This window comes from Episyrphus balteatus, chromosome 3, assembly GCF_945859705.1.
Source record: "Episyrphus balteatus chromosome 3, idEpiBalt1.1, whole genome shotgun sequence".
Taxonomy (NCBI): Eukaryota; Metazoa; Arthropoda; class Insecta; order Diptera; family Syrphidae; genus Episyrphus; species Episyrphus balteatus.
The window spans coordinates 66,875,957-66,898,209 of record NC_079136.1 but is presented as its reverse complement, the minus strand read 5'-3'; the positions used below and the strand labels follow the sequence as shown (position 1 = coordinate 66,898,209).

The 22,253-nt window shown below is 32.3% G+C and overlaps 1 protein-coding gene across 2 annotated transcripts in view; it reads right to left on the bottom strand.

Moving 5' to 3' along the window:
• Nucleotides 1–223: 223 nt before the first annotated feature.
• Nucleotides 224–22,253, bottom strand: part of LOC129913636 (GATA-binding factor C) — a 79,122-nt gene continuing 57,092 nt past the window's right edge. Inside the window, exons 5-8 of one of the 2 annotated variants that reach the window (XM_055992403.1) lie at nt 10,971–11,105; nt 2,254–2,446; nt 1,052–1,239; nt 224–946 (exon numbers count right to left, since the gene is read on the bottom strand). In XM_055992403.1, the coding sequence (XP_055848378.1) occupies nt 920–946; nt 1,052–1,239; nt 2,254–2,446; nt 10,971–11,105 (543 nt within the window). In that variant the 3' untranslated portion in view covers nt 224–919. Of the gene's footprint in view, nt 947–1,051; nt 1,240–2,253; nt 2,447–10,970; nt 11,117–22,253 lie in introns of both variants that reach the window. The other variant, XM_055992402.1, reaches the window with a different exon arrangement.

Here is a 22,253-nt window from a genome sequence, read left to right as displayed (position 1 = left end):
GTTATGGCAGATTTGTGGTCTAGTATCTTTTCCATTTTCGGCCAACACAAAAAAAAAAAAATAATAAAACAAAAAAAAACTATGCAACTTTTTACCATAAATTAAAAAACAAAAGATACTTAATATAATTTCTGCTACTTAACAAATAAAACTTAATTTAATTTAATGAAAAAAAAAATATTTTTATACAGAAAATTATAAAATAAACGTAAATAATGTGTAAGGTCCTTAAATAATAGGAATTGCACGTAATTTATTTCGTAGCTCGTTTTCATTACTAAAATAAATTAAGGTTACGCCTGATATAAATCAAAATTAAAACGCACTGGGTCCCTGTTTTTTTTTTTTTTTTGTTCTATACCCCTTCCCAAATCCCCATTTATACATCCCCTTTTTATAAACCACATACACCCGTTACAACCAAATTATAAAATATATAGCCAGCCATTTTTTTGATTTGAGGGTGGTAATGGCATTTCAAGTGACCATCAGGACGACGACGAAGTTAGTAAAAAAAGGGTTCCCTTAGTCCGACAGCCGTTGTTGCGACCACTAATTGCATGATTTTGTGGCATGGTGGACTTGTGGACAATGATGTAGGTATAAATAGAATGTCGAAGCTCATAAATTCACTTGGCTGACTGCTTATAGACCAAAAGACGATGATGATGACGGACGAATAGGTAAGAAAAGGTACAAAAGAGGTCATAACTGATTTATATATGTTTTGCGAGAGGATATGACGTCAGTTTGCACGTCCCAGTTGCAGATAGATATTATAAAATAGTTGGCGGTACAGAAGTCATCAGAATATAAAGTTTTGGTGGTGAAAAACATAATTTTTTTTTTAAATCGGTTTTAGTTGCATTTGAAGTAAATTTTAATTAAAAATATTGCAATTTAAATTATTCCCGCTCCATCACGTGTAGTCAGGCCTCCATGTGCCCTAAAAAAAAATAAGAAAAAAAGAAAAAAAAAATGTTAGAAATCATTCTAATACAAATTTGAATTTTTTTGAGGGAATATTTATTTAATTTTAATTCCAACTTACCATGGAGCTAAGTCCTAAATGGTATGACTGCGAATGAGGTACAACACCTCCGCCTAATGAGCCGGCTGTTGAAAAGCCTCCTTGTAATCCACTTGAGGCACTCAATGCACCCATTCCACTAGCATACCATCCGCCATGCATATGGGCGTGAGCTGGATGTAAGCCTCCAGAAAGGTGTCCATGTTGTCCTAAAAAAAATTAAATTAAAAGGGTTTTTATTAGAATTGTGTTTAGTATCAGTTCGAAAGATTATAAAGAAGTTTTGTGAGCCAGTAATTTCTCAATTTTCCAAGATCTCTGAGGTCTTAAACGGGCTTAATTCCGCTATTTTTCAGCCAAAAGAGACAAATTAAAGTTAATTTTTAATTGAACGACGAATTGTCACAGTCGTTTATCGTGCTTATTAGCCTTATAAGGTTCGACAAAAAATATAGCAATTCATTCTGTAGTTCATTAAGAATAATTTTAATGAAGCATTACAAAAATCTCCTAACAAATCGCAGTTTTGGGACGAGTTTAATTTACTATAAAAGGGAGACACCAATCACCCACAATAATCAGTTCACATGTAACCGGTGAAGAGGAAACATTGGAGATAAACGATTAGAGTAACTCCTATCTGATTGTCGGCGAAAGCTGTTTGACTTAAAATGAAAACTGTTTGATTGCCAGTGAAAACTGTTTGACTTCCAGTGAAAACTATTTGCTTGCCAGTGAAAGCTGTTTGATTGCCGCTGACAGCCGTTTGATGTCAGCGAAAGCTGTTTGATTGTTAGTGAAAACTGTTTGATGCCAGCGAAAGATGTTTGACTGCCCGTGAAAACTGTTTGATTGCCAGTGAAAACTGTTTGATTGCCAGTGAAAACTGTTTGATTGTCGGCGAAAGCCGTTTGATGCCAGCGAAAATTGTTTGACTGCCCGTGAAAACTGTTTGATGTCAGCGAAAGATGTTTGACTGCCAGTGAAAACTGTTTGATTGCCAGTGAAAACCGGAATCCAGCCTTTGATCCAAAGTACAACACAAATTGGCGCCCGAGCGGCAACCCAAAAAGTCAATTTTAAAGTAAGCTAAGTTTCAACTAAATACCCGTGAATCATCAAAAAAACTTCATTAATCTTCCAAGAAAAAAAAAAACTTCTGACAATATGAATCATCAATGCTTACAATTAAACAATAAAAAATTATAAAGCTTAAAACTTACCCATTGACGCCGAGAAACCACCTCCAAATGGTTTACTATCCAATGGTTTCATTAAATCACTCATACCCAAATGACTACCAATTGGAAGACATGCCCCTTGCATGCCAAGCCCCTTCTTTTTCTTTGACTTGGACGAAAGCTTTCGATTTCTCGTTTGGATGCCCTCCTTTTTCATTGTTAGAGGACGATTAACCTGAAAATATACAAAAAAAAATATAAATAAATAAAAAAAAAACCAAAATTTATAGAAATATGCAAGAGCATCATCATCTCAAGTCTCAAAACTCTTCAACTTATAAATGTAACAATAGTCTTCTCTACTCTATGATGCATCACAACACAAAAAAAACCCCCTTGATTCTATGATCTACTTCTGCGATAAGCCCCGCGCGCATTTTTTTTTTATCATTCATTCAAATCTAGCGCAACGATATTGAGTTTCCACCAACAGAACTCTTCGAAGAGTGCTTCGTCTTCGGTCGTCCGTCGTCGTCATTGTCGTCATCATTAGTGTCAGACATTTCGGGGCGTGAATATACCATCATGCGGAATGCATTTTTTCCCTTTTTTCTTCTCTCAAATAGGGGAACAAAGGCTCAACCGATCGACCGACTCTCGACGGAAGGCTCGCTGATCTTTACTTTATAGTTTTTAAAGCAAAAAGTATATCTATCTCGGTTGGAATATATTTGTAGAACAGCAGTCTCTAACATTAACAACAAACGTGCGACAATTCTAGCAACAATATTGTTAGTTTTTAACAGTGTTATAGGTACGTTATAGGAACCTTTACCTGTATAATACCCTACTTCGTAAATAGAAGAGGACCGCTCTTTTGATATTGTTGCATCATTATTCTATAGAAGAAAAGGGAACTACTTTAGAGAGGTGTAGGGACATCCCGAATTCAAAACCAACCCAAAAAACTCCTCGACCCGATTTGCCAAAGCCGATAGAGAGTGTAAAGCAAAAGAGAGACCGGATCGCTTACATTCTCGCGACTATTTTTTTTTTTGCGCACACAGAAAAGGGCTTCCGCCTAGGTATAAATAATTGTTAGGTAATTGATACTTTTCCACAGTTTTCATTGTTGTTGAAAATTGTTCCCAGTTGTGTTTCTTTCGCTTGTTTTTTTTGTGTTTTGTGTTGTGTTGGTGAATGGTTTGATGTTTTGTTGTTTAGAGGGATCATCAGCTATTTTTCACAATGCGGGAAATCTTTTTTTTTTTGAGTGGTTCTTTGAATAAGTATAAATTCAAAAAGAGGAAACGGATCAAGCAGAGATCAAGTGGGGTATTAAGTGGTTGCAAGGGGAATTGCATTAGAAATTGTTACAATTTTGTTTTGTTTGTTTGTGCATTGAGTACATAGTTGACAAATTTTTAAATCTTTAAATTTTTGATCTTATCATGATTTTTTGAATAGAATAGAAGACAGATGCGGAAAAGTTTTTAAAGAACTGGAGAGGGTAATTGAAAGAAATTTCGTAATATTGGCAGTTTTTTTTTTGGTGAAGGAGGTGAGAATTTTTTCTAATTCACACATTTTTTTCTAAATTTGGTACTTGAGAATACAAGAAATAAGAATAGAAAAAGAAGTTGAAAGTTCTTCAAAATTTCAGCGATATTGAAGAAAAAATTGTAATTATTGTTGATCACCTTGCCTATTTCAGCTGAATTGTTATCAGAATCAATTTTTCTGTTTGACGAAATAATATTTTATTGAAATTATTTAACATTTGATAACAAGTTAATTAAATTTTATGAATTAAATAACACCATGACAGAGACATTTTACCTGATCGATAAAAGCTTATCACGTTCATATCAGTTATTTTACGTAGAATTCCATTTCTAGAAATCGGAAATTGGAAAAAAATTTTGTAATGTTTTTTTTTGCTGTTTCACTATTTGAAGTAATAAATGAATCTTGAAAGGCTTTTTGAATTACGCGTAAGAAGAAATAAATGTAATGGTGTGGTTTTGTTCATTAACTTAGGTATTCAAAGACTTCTAAGTTTTTCAGCTGATAACGCTATTAAACAAGTTTTAGGTGCGGCTATACTTTTCGTATAGATTTAAGGCTGCAAAACTCGAAAATCGTATTGAAAAAAGTTTGAAAGGCATAGTTTTGAAAGTAGAATTTTTGAAAAAACTTTTTTTCAAAAGAAATATTGTGTTTTGGCTGCTAATTTTCGTACATTTTGGCTAAAAAGTTGTTATTTTTAGTGTATTTTAGCATTTGCGTAGGGTTGTCTAGTACTTGTCCGAATTTAAAGGGTGCCACTCAACATTTTTAAGATAAAAGAGAATGTCCGAAAAATTTTGAAGTATATATTAGCCTTTAAGTGTATAAAAAATTGTATAACCTTTTGTCCAAAGAAGATTTTTTGTTGTGTTTTTTTGTTTTATTTGAATAGGGTTGCCATATTTGTTGTTTTACATTCCTTACATATTTTTTTTATTGGAATTTTAAATAATGTTCTTATTTGACCAAACTACAAAGATATGGCGGTATTTATTAGTTATGTGACAATTTTTCCTTTAAAAAACGGTTGCCAGATAGAAATTTCCATTTTAAAAGTGGTAATCCACTCCAACTTTCACAAATCATTTACTAAAACTCAGGTTTGTACACAACATTATCATTAAAGCTTCTATAAAACTTCTTTAAGTAGCTTTTCTTAGTAGGTCTTCATCAGAATGAAAAAGCTTCTATGGCTGTCATTTAATCATATAAGTGAACTCTTTTTGTCAACCGCACTTCCCGAATGTAGAATTTCGAAGCATTTTTCAATAACCTTGTAAGTTAGACAAATTAATTCAAATGCAATAAACTTCAAATGAATATCACTCATTATTTCCACCCAACATCACATCGATTTTCTGATAGTTCACATACTTTATCTAACTGCACATCACGAATGTAAAAAATATTCATATTCAAGTGTCTTGTAAAAATAGATTTAATACATACTTAATCTCAAAAAAACAAAATTTCACTTAATCTAAAAGTCCAAAAAGACTGCATGTTGTGTATTAATTCATCGATATGGTCAAGCCAACAGAAAGATACCCTCATCGATAAAACTACCTCAATTACAAAATGTGTAAACCCATATAGATCGTAAACTTTCATCAGAGATTTAATTAAGTATTGGCAGAATCAGTTCGTACAACATTGTACACTGTTGTGTACAGTTTGTTGTCAAACATGCAATTCAACGTCAAAATGTCGAAAGACAAAATAATTTGATTTTGCTCAACAAATTAACTCTCTATATAATATTGCCCATCTACCATCGCATCGCAAAACATCATCTGCATATAGAAAAAGATGCCAAATATAAAAGCACTCTCTGTGCAAAAAAGACCTGCCCAAAAGCCCACACACACGCAAAATAATAATAAATTATTGCAAACTGCGAACCAAATTCGCAAACTAAATTCGTTCACTGCGATGATGATTGTCTCTTATCGAGATTGGACAATGTCCATGAATTTGACGGAAATAGAAAATGTTTTTCATATATACATATCGTAAATGTTGTCGTCGTCGTCGTCAATTTGGCAGCACACACAACATAGAGAGAAGGGGAGTAGTACCCAACTCGTAGAGTGCGCGCGATTTATTCCTCAGATAAATGAGAAGAGTTTGCAAGCGTACCACATTTCGACACTCGCAATACAGCACGTAAACAGCGTATACTGCATACGGATCGGTTCGAAATAGTTTCGACTGTTTTGTGCGGTTGCTCATTTCTACATATTGAAATTCACAACATATGGGCTTTATAGAGGGGAGTAGAAATGGCAATTTAATTGTGCAAAATTCAGTTTAAAAGCAATGATGATTGTGGGCATAGGTATCTCTACGAGCGAGTATAAAATTTATTTAATTTTGCTACATTTCAATTTTTCGTTGAATGTTTTTTTTTTTTTTTGTTGAGGTGGTATCACTAGATACTTCCCATTATATCTGGCGATGATGATGACTATTAGGTAGCACTATACCCTATCTCTCTGTTTGCTGTGCACAAGATTGTTATCTCTCTAATTAGTCTGACAGAAAATATAATGTTCTCGCGCTCGAGAAATGTCCTGTCCCTGCTGATGAAGAGGAGGGAGTTTGTATGTTTGAGTGTATTTGTGAAGGTATTTTTTTTGTGCCATAAAGTGTTGTCACCAAGCTGCGCGCTGAGCACCGCACCGATTTATCGTATTTTTACGATCTAGCAAAAACTAGCAAACTAGCAGTCAGATAAACGCTGGAAAGAGTGCGTCAGTTGAAGCCCCTGCCAGTGGCTTTTGGCTTATCGTAATGTTTGCATCGCAGATGAAGGAGAATTTATCATCTCACTCACAGTAGTTGGCCCTTTAGAGTTACCAGATGCACAGTATTTTTTAGTTAAAAGAAAAAGATATCATAGAAATTGTCACTCACTCGTAATTTCTTCACAATATTTTAGAATGATGACCAGGATTAAGCATTTGACAGACATATCACTCACAAAGAATGGCCCTATCACTCAGTGTTGAGAATGATGAAAAAGATACACTCAGAAAAAAGTTACGAGGGAACATACATCCCCAAAAGGAGAAAAAATTCTTTCTTGGAACACAAGATTCACTTTTTTCTCTTCCCTGGCCACACCAAATGCCACCAGTTTTTTTTTATTATTTCCCTTGTTTCTTCTAAGTATTGAAAAGACTAAAAAAAAAAAAGGTTTCCATATCCACCATGCCAAACAGCGAGATGTGCAACAATGGTGTCGGCATGTTGGTCCCCTTCACAAAAGACTAATATTTCGCAATTGAAATTCTTTAAGCATTCATAGCTTGCACAGCACATCAGCAGCAAATGCAATATGCTAAGAATTGAGCTTATTTGCATTTTATCAACGTAACTACACCTTACTAAGTGTCGAGCAAGGTATCAAATTGCCGACGATAGAAAAATCATAAAAAAATTGCATATATATCCCTCTTTCCCAAGTCAATACCCATCATCATCATCATCATTGGAGACTTCTAATAAAATTATATTGCTGATGTCATCAGGTAATGAATTAATTACGAATTAATAACAGCGGGTGGTTGAGTTGAGAAAAACTACAGACAGGGGGAGCCAGTTTGGTCGTCGGTGTAACGTGTGCCTCCCACAGAGTTACTAATATTCACTAGAAATTATTTTTTCAATTTTTTTTTTTTTTTTGACAAAACCACTTTATTTCCTGCTGTGATTAAGGGAAGGACACTATTTCCTACCTGAAACGATTTATATTAGTGTCCTGGATTTGTTTACCTTTGATGGTCATTCGTCCTGGCGTCAGGATGACAAATGACACAAAAGGTGTCTTTCTTTTCTCTTTTGTTCTACATTGTCTAGCAATGGACTTTACTTTTTTTTTCCAATGAAGGACACGTTACTTTCTTTTGTATGTTGTTTTTGTGTATATGTGTGGGATGATGATGACCATGGCATTGTGTCATTTATATATACCTATATTTTTCAAAAAGGAATCCGATTTGGACTGGCGCCTACTTTAACGATCGGAGGATTTGGTGTGTGCAATTTTGTGAGGATTTTGTATTGAAATTTTATGATGCGATTCATTTTTGTTTCCAAAAAAATAAAAATAATGTGGGTGATCGACCGATGCGATGGTCCCTAAATTACCTTCAGGTATCATCAGATTTTATTATGATATTTGTCGTTGTGGTAAAATTATTCATTTGGAATAAGATGTTTTGCAGAAAGACACGCGTTATGGGCGTTACGGGCGTTAGGGTCAATTAGATCAATTATGCGGTTGAGGAATTTGATTGTGATGAATATGGGAGTGAGTAGTTATTGATTTGAGAGAAAAATTCTAAGTGATTTGTAACATTCAAAAAATTCATTTAGTGGAGACTCACAGTTTTTTTTTTTTGAGACTCAGTGGATTTTTATCGATTGCGACGAGAACTTGTTTCGCGGCAGTAACTTTGACTTTGGTGCGGTCGCTTGATTTTCCAGTGGGCCATCACTGCCAGAAATTTAGCAAGTCAAATTGAGAGATATCTCCATTGAGAGCCCCTTCGGAGAAAGCGGAAGATGTTGTCAACAAACCATCATAAGTAGACTCAATTCCAACGACAAAAACTAAAAAGGCACGCACTAAGCCAAAACCGGAATCAGCTATTCTGGACTCAGCTCATTATTCGCGAGAAGAAGCTAAGAAAAAGATCGAAGAAAGGAAGAAGGCGAACCTCCCAAAATTCCAGACCACCTCAGAGGCAAAAAGGCCAGGACAGTAGCAAATATCAAAACGGGGAATAGTACCGCCAAGACGGGTACTGAAGCATGGGTCCTACCAAAAGACGAACTGAAGACACTGGAAGAAGCTATAATTGAGGAGGTGCCCTTGGGATGGACTAACAAGCTTAAGTTCAATGGATAACCCTAAAGAATAGAATTACTTTTAGTCGCGACGGCACCGGGAAACCTACATTAGATTAGCTACAAGAAAAAGCCTCTAAGTTTTTTAAATCGGAAGGGCGTCCCCAAAAAGCAACACATCACGGTGTTCCTGCCAAAAAAATAGTAGGCAAGAAGACAGGAAGTTTTTGGCTCTTATCCAAGCCCAAAAGGAAGAACTAGCAGTCCAGGCCTGGAGGGTTTTGAAAAATAAGGCAGAAGGAAATGGGCAACTGATGGTGATTAGCTTTGATGCAGAGTCGGCTGAGGCTATAGTGAAGGCCCCCTCGAACTTCTTTATAAATTCGGCAAAAATTGTTGTCTCCTGCCTAAGAAAACCATCAGTGCTGATTTTCCTGTATGAGCTTCAAAAATTCAGCAAAGTGACTTTACAGGTATAGCAACTTCAGTTGATCCACTTTCTTAAAACATTATAATCATTTTCCAACTACAAACTCCCATCAAGCTAACACACCAACCGGAACCCTCCTCCCAACCTCGATACTACCGCTACCAATCATTCAACAATCCTTCCCATCCGGTAGCCAGGCAGAGTTACTTGACCTAATAGGTATAGAAAAGGTTCGTTTAGACGAAGAGATTGAGAGCATGGATCTAGCCTTGACTAAAACAAGGTCAGACGTGTTTTCCACTGAGGGGGCTATGGTCCCCCTCTCTAAACCGAAGTTTTCTAACACTTGTTCCAGGTCCCTACAAAAAAACATCCCCAAAACTTATCTAATAAATATATTCAACTGTTCCGTGAAGAGGACGAAATTTCAGCACTCCGCAAGGTCTCCACACTATTTATTACTTTCACAATGTCCTTGACTGACATGTAAATTTCACTTTTTTCTTCAAAATAAATACAAAGAAGTAAAAAACTTTGACCCTAAAAAAAAATACCCTCTAGCCTTAAAAAAAGACAGAAATAAAAAAACAACCATCAATGCATCACCAAAGGACATTAAATGATTTCATTACCCTACCCACACCCAAAACTTTCCACCATAAGAATCCGTATGCGCCGTAAGGCAAAGGACTATATTCAAGAAGGGAAAAAATACCCAAAACGAGATAAAAATTACCCACTTAATTCATATTTAAATAGTGTGAGTTGGCGAGATGGTTTCACGTTTTTAAGGCTTTTTACAATATAAGAGTGTCAAACTAATTCATCATTGCAATCCCCCGCACACGTTTTTTTTTTCAAGATCCTGGTGATATCTAAAAGATATCATAAACCAGCAACACCAAACAAGAACAACAAATAATTACAATCTAAAAACCCGGAAAAAGGGATGAAATTGAATTTTACCTCTTCCATGTCAGTGAACTGTGTGTAGATATTTAGCTTTTCCTTTAGCCTACTTGAATCCTGAATCCCCCTTCATACAATATGATTTTCTATAATATACCCAAAGTCTCAAACAAATCTAGCAAATATCATTTTATTTAATCTACCGACGGTAGTCGTCGTGTGTTTATCGCGTATCGGCAGACTGCATCCGTCCAAAACACAATGAATAGAAACGAGAACTACATACACTCGTATAGAGAGATGCTGGGAGGATTATGTCAACCTATAAACCTCCTTTTCCCAAAGCATTATTTCCCAATCAGTAGTAACAAAGGATGCGCAAACAACCAACACAGTAGCAAACACTACAGAGGAATTAGGAGAGTGAGAGAGAAAGTCCGCTTGGGAGGATGAAAAAGTGGGTATAATTTCATTTCAAGAGTCACACAGTCGTCCGATATGAATATGAAGCGATCCATCTATATCCTATATCCATTTTATTCATCAGCACAGGGGGAGGAAATGGTGTGTGAAATCGCTTAAGCACTTAACGAGGGCCTGAAAATCTTCAATTCCGCTTAGATAGTTTATTTATTATTTCTTTTTTTTTTTTGTTCCTAAAATTTGTAGAAGGACTTAAGGACGAAGGAGACCAGTTCATATTCGTAGTTAAGGATAAGCTTTGGTAATATTTCCTTTCGTTTATTAGTCCTTTTTCCATAGTTTTAGAGATGTCCTGTTGTGTGTTAGATGACTTGTTTTACAAATAAAAATGGGGAGAGTGTTGAAAAACATAGTTCACTATCTCAGTGTGATACCGGATATCCGATGATCATTTTGAGATTCAAGCCCCCTTTTCTTTTTTTATAATATATGACACTATATCCCCCCTCTTATTTTAGTAAAAGAAAAGGATTTAGATGATAAAAAAATAAATAAAAAAATTTAATATACTTACATTGTGTAGTTTATAATAAAGACCGCAGGCATTGCATACTGGTTCACCGCTAGCATTCCGCCGCCAAAGGGTTGTTGTTGTGGTTTTGCAATTCGCACACGATGTCCCCGCTCGCTTGGCCGCGCTCTGCAACGACTGCAAAGTCAAAAATTGGAATTTGGAAATTAGTATGATAAAAGTTCCAGGGTTGTTTATTTAAATTTAGACACAAAATAGTTATAATGGGGAATTTTAGTCTTAGAAGTGGGATGTACTTCTTAGTTGCTTAATTTTAATGTTCATTCTGAGATACATCATTAAAATGACCAAAAGTAATATTTATGTTTAATTAGCAACTAATTAGATGTCATAGTTTTGAATTTTTTGTTTAGTGTTTTCTTAAAAAAAGGTAATTTTATGTGACTTAGTCCATACATTTTGGAGTTAGTTCAGTTTGATTTTGAATTTTATGGTTACAGAATAATGTTCTTGAATTTGAAAACTACTGGAAAAAATTTTGTTCAGGCATAATAAAGCTTATAAATGAGAAGAAACGTTGAAAGCAATTCGTCGTTCAATTAAAAAAAAAATTAAAAATATAGTTTTTGATAAAAAATTGTAATTTCAGTTGGGAACTAGTTTATTATGAACTCTTATAAACATTTGTAAGAGTATGGCCTTAAAATATTCTTATTGAATCAGAGACTAACAGAAAACTTTTTTTTACTATGCATTTTAAGACTAATATCTAAGTGAGAAAACGTTAAAAGCAATTCGCCGTTCAATTAAAAATAAATAAATAAAAAAAAAAAAAAAAATAGGTTGTGATAAAAATTGGTTATTTCAGTTGGGACCCAGTTCATAATGAACTCTTAAAAACATTTTTAGGTATTCGGCCTTAAAATAATATTATTGAGTCAAAGACTTACTGAAAACATTTTTTTACTCCGCATTTTAAGACTAAAAAGCTAAAAAACGTTGAAAGCAATTCCTCGTTCAATTATAAATAAATGATAAATCACCCCAAAATTCAATACAAAAAGCGTAAACGCACTTCACACGCAAAATCGGGTCAAAATCAATTGTTTTCTTAATTAAAATACTGTGAATTAGATCATATTCAATTTTGGTAAACTATAGTTCAGATGCACGAGTTTGAAACTATTATGTCTTTAAGAGTTCTTGGTATTGGAAAAATGCGAATTTGTTTGATGCAAAAATTGCCGACTTCGAAATTTATTAAAATAAAACAAAAAAGAAATGACAGAAAAAGTTATGGCCTCTTAAATGTCAAAAAATTTGAAGATACAATATTTATGACAATTCAATGTCCACAAACATGGTATTCTACAGGTTATCTAGATTTTTGTAAGATTACGCAATATACCCACTTTGGCTACCTAAAATTTTATCTTTTAGATACAATTTTTCAATAGATTCAGATTGTCAAACATAAAATCAGGCGACATTGCCGACGGTAAAATATTTCAACAAATTTTTGAGCAAAGATAATGCTATGTCAATACCAATCACATCGGGGAGTCTAAATTCTACCTGTTTGTCGTTATCGTTATCATTTTACAATATTTTGGTGTATAAGTTTGTCCTCGCCTTATGTACATATATAAATACGATAAGAATCTATCTACTCTATTAGAATTTGCTTTTTTTTCAACTTCTTGTACATTTGAAATTAATTTCTTCAATTTTTTCTTTTTTGAAGGAAAATTATAAAACATTATCTTATGATTGATATTTAGATAGCATTCCTAAGTAATCAATTTTTTTTGGTTGATAGGAAACAAAATGTTGTTGTTTTTAGTCCCGAAAAAAAAGTGGCGATACGATAAGAAATTATCAGTAAAATATCACAAATGCTATACGGCTTCTGCCTTCCTTCTTCATATTCTTGAAAGATTTACCTGTTACTTTGTTTTTTGTTTTTTTATTATTTGATTTTTTTTTTTGTTATGAAACTATATATCGATTTGATAATTTGATTTCCAAGAACAAATTGATAATGTGTTGTAATTATCAAAAATCAGTCTCATGCATTGATGACTTTTTTTTCGATTTAATCTTATAAAAACAAATTGAAATGAAAAAAAAAAAAAAATTAAATTTAAAAAAAAAAATTTTTTTTTTTAGTACCCCGATTGGTTGGTAGTTTGAATAAATTAAATTTCAAAACAAAAAATAAAAATCAATTTTAAATGCAAAGCTCTTCTTCTTAGCCAATGATAAACATTATTTGTGCCGACAAAGTCTAGAAGAAAAAAAAAATTAAAATGAGGTTTTTAAGACGTTCTCAAAAAAAAAAAAGTCTAAAAGATCCGATAAAATCCAACTCAGTAGTTAAAGAAAAAGCTAAAAAAAAAAAAGAATATTCAAAATAAACATAAGAAAAGAAACGCGATGGACGAATAAAGTGAAGAAAATAAAAAAAAAAACATAAAAGATACAGCATCTTATGTTTTAACTTTCTGTCCAATCAAAATGGCCTCCGTATAGCTTTCAAAGGGAATAAGACAGTGCGAAGATGTGATATATGCTTTATTGGCTTTTTGAGACGCGACGGTATCATAAAAAGACAGATCAACATTTGCCGCCGCCGCCGACGCGGAAGATATGTCGTCTTTTTAATCTTTAAGTTTTTTTTTGTTGAAACACTCCAATATCTAGATATCTACATATCATCATTTTGTACACACCTTTTGAGAGCTCATTCGGCTTTCTTCTCACGCCTTGCAAAAAAAAAATAATTTAAATAATAAAAATGTATCTTCAGAGCGAGTGAGAGGGTAATTAACGACATCGCCTTTGATATGAATATTTTTTGTGTTCGTTGTTTGAATTTAAATATAAAAATAAAACAAATTTATCTTTCATTTTTTTTTTCGCTTGTTAGACAGAATTTATTTGGAACATTGAAAATTATTTTGTTAATCATCTCAAGTTACCAAATAATTTTAATTACATTTTATTTGAAGTCGATAAACTCAATTACGGAGTTTTTTTTATATCTTATCTTAATTTCTTTAAAAGTGTAATATTTAACACAATTTTATTGATTTTTAAATTGTCGGACTTGGAAAATATATCTTTTTTAAATGACAAAATATATGTTTTTGGAAAATTTACATTTTGATTGTTGGTCATTAACTAATTGAATTGGTAATAAATAATTATTAAATTGCCATTTTATTTTAAATGAATTTTGTTCAAATAATTCGAATTTATACTATAAATTTGTGAACAATACATTTTGTGTCGAGATTGTTTCATTGGGTTTTTTGACATCAATTAATTTTTTTTTTTTCATAATTGCTAACTTATAAATACTTTGTAAAATAAACTAAGTCGCCTAAAAGCTTTAATTTTTGTTTCAATCGGGCTGTGAATTTGTTTCAAAGTTGTAAGTCGTATAGAGCAGTGTATTAAATTTGGGGCAGTTTCTGCATATTTTTAATTGAACGAGGAATTGCTAAGTTGCCTTTACTAGCTTCTTAGTCTAATAATTTAAAAAATAATTATATCATAAAATTTTTTATTAAAATAGCTACGATTTTAGACTACAAACAGGAAAATGAATTAAGTATACCATAACAAACTAAGTCCCAAACCGAACTCCCAAATCTATAAACCATTTTTTTTAATTCTTTAACATTTTTAATTCTTTTGCTTTTCAAAATTAACAAAGTTAGCTGTGCCTGGCTTTTGAGCTTTTTCCTAAATGCCTCCAAAAAATTCTACAGCAACAAAAAAGAGAACAACACAAAACACATTTAAAGAAAAAAATGTGTGCCAACTGAGATGTCATGTTAAACGTCTTAATTTATACTTCAGGTCGAATAATTACAGCTGTCGTGTCCTTGTTTTTCGAATTGAATATACAAAACTCGACAACATTGTATATCCCTATAAACATACATGTTGGCTGGTTGATGTTCTGTGTGCCAGTGCAGACTCTTCTCATCCATATTCAAATACGTGTAAATTTTTGTGTTGGCTTGTGGGAGTATAAATTAATTTTTTATTTTCCAATTCAATCTCGTATCGTTTTGTTATATACTTTTTTTTTTATTTTGTTCGAATGCACCGCAGTCCTAAATGAAATGAGCAAAATGTTACAACATCGTTAACATAACAGATGAACAGTAACCAGCCTTCTTTATATCTCGAAGGACTTGCGGGGCTACAAGAACACAGACGAAGAGTGCCAGATCGTGTGTAATGTCTCACTCTTTTATTCGAAACATTTTATTTTCCATTTTACACCTTAATTTGAAAATGGTTGAATCTGGGATTCCTTTTACTTTTTTTCGTTTGGGTCTTTATAAAAATATCTTCTCTTAGCCTGCATCACACCTCCAACACAAAACGATTGGAAAAACATCAATTAAAAATCAACGTCAGACATGATCGCAAAAGGTTTGCTTGTTGATGATAATGGTTTAGACTTATGAACTAAAAAAAAAAAAATAATAAAAGGATGCAGAAACGAAGGAGAATCTGCTGGCCTTTGGACAGAATATGTTATTTTATTTTATTTTTTTTTAATAAAAAAGAAATCTTTTATAAATTTTGTTTTTTGGGATATTTTTTTAGTGACACTGTTGCAGAGAAGTGAAACCTCTAAGAATGGACTTCTTAAAATCGATCAAAAACCACCAACTTTTTATTCTGAGACACCTCGTGTGGGGAATTGCATACAATTTTGTTTGTCCTTTTTATTAATCATTCTTCTCCTGCATCAGAGAGGTATAATTTTGCGGGTGTTTGTGGGATTATTTGACAGCTAATTCATTCATCTTTGTCATTTGGAGTGACAATCATTTTTGATATTTTTTTTTGTAATATTTGTTAAGTTTGACCAAAATGCATGATCAATGGATGTCTTTGGTGTTGAGGAATTTATTTATTTGAATAAAAATGAATTTTAATATAAAATAAAAAAAAATTTCATGCGATGGTATAGATAAAAAATGTATGTCTATATTCCACCAAATGTGCTTTCGGTGTGTTAATTTGAATGAAAATAGAGTTCTAAAAATCCTGAGAAAGGTCTAAATTCACTTTTCTATTCTTTTTTATGAAATTAAGAAACAAAATTGGATTTTTGAAATAATATGTTAAACATTTCCATTGTTTAAATGGCGCCCAACAATGACAAATTTACATGGTTTTCAATCGATAGCGAATAATTTTTTTTTAAATGACATGTTTTGAGTTTTCCAACTTGCTTTTTTAAATGCCGTTTTTTTAAATGACGCCCAACTGAAAACAAAGTAAAAACTTGGCGCCCAACAGAGACAGAAATTCAACAGTTTTTAAATTTTTTTAATGGTTTTCATTACAAAAAGACATTATTTGATGAGAAAAAAGTAATTGTTATTAGTGTTATATGCTAAAATGGCGCCCAACGGAGAAAAGACCTCAATAGTTAGATTGTTGGAAGTGTCAAATTTTCAAATGGAGCTCAACACCAGATAAAAACTCACTCATTTTGTACTTTATTTGGTTGTTTTTGTAAAAAACGTCATTGATTTATATAAAATTTTGCACAATTTTGGGATTTTCAATTGAGAAAAAAAAAAAATAGTTATAGATGTGATATGTTAAAATGGCGCCCAACAGAAGCAAGCCATCAATAGTTTTGCATTAACTGTGTTGTTTATGATTTAAAATTTGTTGATTTGTCTTAATTTGAAACATTTTGATGTTTTTAGTTGAAAAAAATAGATTTTTGGAAATCTAGAGTTTTCAAATGGCGCCCAACGAAGACCAAAATTCAAAAATTTCGGACTTAATGTAATGATTTTCACACTCCAGTCATTGATTTGTTTATATTTGGTAAATTTTAGAACTATAATTAAAATAAACTTTAAATATAAGAAGTGCTGAATGCTTAAATGGCGCCCAACGGAAAAAAAAAAAACGAAACTAAAATATTAATAGATAAGCTTAAAATAAGGTAATGGAATATAAACAAAAATTGTCTCTAGTTTCTTAGGTGCCATAAATAACCTCAAAATCATCTACATATTCCTAATTATATATCTATAAATATCTCACAAAAATGTAGTTCATAATTTTCATCCCACACTTAGGGTACCTACCTATCTATAATTCTGACAGAGATAAATATTCTTTGCACAAAAGCCTCTTAAACTTATGTAAACTTACTTGAAAATTCTTTATTATTTTTTTTTTATTTCTACACACAAATCCCGTCGGCAAATCGACATAGATTTATACACACAAAAAAAAAAGGGGGAAACCCAACGGTATCTTACCATTGTATCTATATATCTTTCTAGATACATCTATTTTACATACCTTTACACTTGTCGTATCTTCTCTAACATCTTTTTATGGAAATGGTACATATATATAAATCTTACATACATAACTTTTATATATATATGCCAAAAAAGCAAGTAGCAATGCCCTTTGCAATCTTTTTCATCTTAACTAAAGCATCTCTCTTCTTCTATATAAAGATTTCTTTTTGATTCTCTAATATGTTTGCTAGATAAGGCACGCAAGATAAAAGATTGTCTGCGCAAAATAGTCATCGTCCTCGTCGTTCTTGTATACATACAAACATACCTATACTATAGTCGTCGTTATCGTCTTTGTCGTGGGGCCCCTGGACCTAGGTCGTTTTGTGAGCTTTTTGTGGGTAAGAGAAGAGATAAAAGGGTGTAGGGGTGAATCATGATGATGATGATGGGGGATGATATTCTTATGGTCGTCCTTTCTTTTCTTTCCTTTCTATATGAATCTATATATGTTTAAGACAGCATCTTAATGCGCATAACCCAAAAAAAGATGAGAGTGGAACAGAATAAAAGAAAAAAAAAAAAGATAATAAAATTCCAACTCATTATGCCACACAGTTAAGATGACAAGATATTTCTAAAGGAAAACACACAAAAACAAAAACAGAAAAAAGTCCTCTTTAGACGGAACTAGGATAAAATAAAAACCAAGACCAAAGCTATACAGGATAAGTAGAGTATCTCTATTTTTTTTTTTTTTTTTTTTTTTTTTGAAAGAGGTGCACAAAATGGGGTGGTCTTTTTATGTATGTTTGTATATTTACACACAGAGTGCGTCTTTCAAATTTATACAAAATACAAAAATTGAAAAAAAAAAGCAAAACAAGGACGAAAATTTCCCCAGGGCGTGGTAAATAATGTTCGTTCGTCGGTTGCTAAGGATGCTTACGAGCACATTCCGACGGGTTGCTAGGGTGCCTTTATTTGAGTCACATGATTGGTCGATATACCAGAATAGCTAGCTAACTATTCACCCCACAAAATAAAACAAGAACAACACACAGAATTCTCTTTTGCTTTCTCCGCACTTTCATTGTGTGTGCTCTCTGTACCTCTACAGCAAAAACTCGATATTAAATTTATTGTCTCTCTCTTTCTCCGATGTCGTCATTTAATGTGTTGTTTTTCTGTTGCGCTGGCTGAAACTCCTTATTGTTAAGTCCTTCTTCAGTTTTTGTATATACTCGTAATACATATATTTGTAAATGCACACAATGTGCAATGTGCAAAATCAGGACACAAAAAACCCTAACCGTATCCTTTGAATAATCTTGTACTCGTAAAATAAATACAAAAAAATAAAATCTAGATTAGATTGCTGGTGTATAAGTAGTTCAACAAACCTCTAAGGCGGATCTTTTTTTAAATTGTGAAGGAATTTCACGCAAACTTCTGTTCACACAGCTAAATCAGGATATGCGGAGTCGCAGAAAGGATAAAAAAAAAAAAAATAAAATCAATACACCCTCCATATGGCGCAAGGCAAAATATTATTAAGGAAAGCACATTTTTTTTGCTGATTAACTATTTCATTCTCAAAAAAAAAAAATAAAAAAAAAAACAAAAGAGCTGAGCGACGAACTTTGATTTTTTTTTTTTTGAGAAAGACTTTATGTTAAAACCTTAAAATAAGAATCGATCAATTCGTTGATCGTGGGAATTTCCCAAGGTATCAAGTTTATTTTTTTTTTTCTTATAAGGATCCACCTAGTTGAAACGATATTTTCAATCTGATGTCGGTTTTGGTGGGTTGTAACGTGAAAATATAAGGAAGGTAAGGTTGGAATATCCCTCTTCCGTGGCTGGTTATAGGCAGCAGGTTTTTTGGGAAGACTGTTTTGGAGGATGCAGCTTAAGCAAGTATAAAAGGGGAGGTAGAAAGGGGGAGCAATCATCTGCATTTGCACTTTGTATTATATCGACAACGAGGATGAGAATGATGACGATGAGGATGTAGAACGATGTTGATGCTGATGACGATGTCGACGACGACGACGACAACGAAAACGACTACGACGACGATAACTACGACGATGAAGATGCACAAAACGTTTTTTTGTTTATTTTTTTATTTTTATTATGCGTGTGTTTGTGGCTGATCAATTAAAAAGTTAACGATATCTGAAATTAGAGTTTACACAAAGATACAACAACAGCAGCAACGAAAAAAAGTATAGATAGAGAAGTACATAGGTATACTATGAGAGAGCATCTCGAGAAGTTGGGCGTGCCAATAACATAATGAACAAGGCAACATGTTTTTTTCTTCTCTGCATTGTTGTTTTTCTTTTTTTTTTGTTGTGTATTTTATGCTTTGGGCCTACTTTTGTTGGTTGAGAATGTTGAGGTATCCACCGTACTTCTCTATAAGACTATACAATAAATGCAGAAAAGTTTGCATTTTGTGTTGCAAGCAATGGCTTATAGAGAAGAAGGTGTGTGTGGTATATATCTTTAGGTAGTTTTTTTTTTATAAAGTTGAGTTTTTAATCAGTATTATTTAGTAACAGATGTGGTTTAAACATTAGCACATCGTCGTTTTTCTCGTCGAACTAAATTGGTATGTACAAATAAAAAAAAAAAAAAAATAACACACATGACGGAATATGGTGGTAGATTATCATATTGACAGCCGTAGACATGATATGGCTGGAGTGCCGCAAGGTTGAATGTTTAGACCGATACTTTTTTTTTTTTTTATATTTTTTGATCAAATCAATTTATGATTTAGAATGAGGAAGTATGACTTGAGTTCTGACAAAACGAGTTCTGAAATACAATATTGACATAAAATGATGACTGATTCAAACAGAAAAGCATGTTAAATAAAACTTCTTCTGCGCCACTGTTAATTCTATCTTTCGCCTGTCAACACACTCAATGGAAATAAAGTTCTAGAAATCTTGAGAAAGGTTTCAATTCACTTTTTCATTCATTTTTGTTTTTTAAATAAGATATGAAATTATTTTTTTAATAATTCCGTTGCTTAAATGGCGCCCAACAAGGAAAAATACTCAATAAATTTACATGGTTTTCATTCAATAGTGATCAATTTGTTTTAAAAATGCTATATTTTGGGATCTTAAACTGAAGAACTCTAAATTGTAAGAAATCGTTAAATGACGCCCAACTGAAAACAGAATACAAACTTTTTGGATCTATCCTGAAGTGGATTTTGAAATTACAAGGAGTATCTATTTCGATAGCAAATTCAATTGTCAGTTGCAAAGGCATGTTCCTACTCTTGATACTCAAGTAGCACAAAAGTCTAAGATACACCAAAATATTTGGTGTATTTTTTGCACTTTCGTGATATGCATTTTGAACATAAAAAATACACCATTTTCTCGTATAAAATAAACTCCGGTGGTTAAAAAAATATACCGATTTTGGTGTATAAATGGCACTAGTGGTATATTAAATGATCTGTTTTTGGTGAAAATTATCCCTTTGAAATTGAAAAATACACAATAAATCTATTGATAAAATACACCATTTAAATTATTCTGATTTAAAATTTGAACCAAAGTTTATTTTTTATCTCAAACAGTTTGATGAATTGTAATTCACACCATTTCTTTATTTCTTATGAAATAAATGAAAATGAATTTTTATTCACTTTCATAATATTGCCATAAGAAACCAATGGTTAAATATGATTTTGTTTGCCAAATTTTAAAACGAAACACATTCTATCTACTAATTTTAGATGCTACCCCCTCTAAAAATCGAGCACCTCAAAAATGTCAGTGAATTAATGATTTTTTTTTTCGATTTTAAGAATCCATTTTTCAAAAATTATAATTTTTATGTTGTCTTACATTTTTTTAAGAAAAGTTATTTTATAATGAATCGAAAAAACTAAGAATGCGGGACTATTAGGTCGATAAATATACTATTTTAATAAAATAATTAATCGCTGTCTTCTATTTTTAAATGGCGTCCATTGAAAAATATGGCGTCTCCCACTTATGCATTTTGGTGAATTTTATGTCCACAGGGTGTCCTTCCTACACCAAACAGAGTGTACAAAATAAACCGTTTTGGTTGATTTCAGAATCAAATAATTTTATGCACCATTAATGGTATATTATAAAAACAACTGAATATCGGTGTATTTTTTGCACGGAATCTTAAAAAAATGTTGAAATTTTGTACAGAAAAGACAGTGGTATAATTTTTATACCACTAATTTTGAGAAATACACCATATTTTTTCAATTTTCTCAATTTTACACCAAAATTAATGAATTTACACCAATTTATACACAAGTGTGCTACTTGAGTAAGGGATTAAAAATTGTTGTATGTTTAAGTGGCGCCCAACACAGACAAAAATTCAATAATTTGGACTTTATATGATAGTTTTCCTACAAAAGTCATTGATTTGTTTTTATTTGTCACCCTTTTTGCATTTTAAATTGAGAAAAAAAAAACATTGTTGTAAGAGTTAAAAACTTGAATGGCGCCCAACAAAGACAAGAGTTCAACTGTTTTGAACTAAATGCGTTGATTTTAAATTAAAAAGTCATTGATTAAACTTTATTTTGAACATTTTAAAGTTTTTAGTTGAAATGATTAGATTGATGAAAGTGTAGCAATTTCAAATGGCGCCCAACGAAGAAGAAAAATGTCAATAAATTTTGTTTTTGTTTGCCATCTTTTTTTTGTGATTTTAAATTGAGGAAAAATAAATTGTTGTGGGAAAAGTGGCGCCCAACAGAGACAAGATGTCAATAGTTTTTAACTATATGTGATAATTTTCATAAAAAAGTAATTGGTTTATTTTAAGTTGGATCATTTTGTTGTTTTTAGTTGGAAAAATCAAATTGTTGGATGTGTCGAATTTTCAAAAATGGCGCCCAACGAAGAACAAAATTTAATAATTCCACTTAATGTGGTAATATTTGTTAAAAAGTTTGTCATTTGTTCCTACTTGGCAGATTTTGAGATTTTCAATT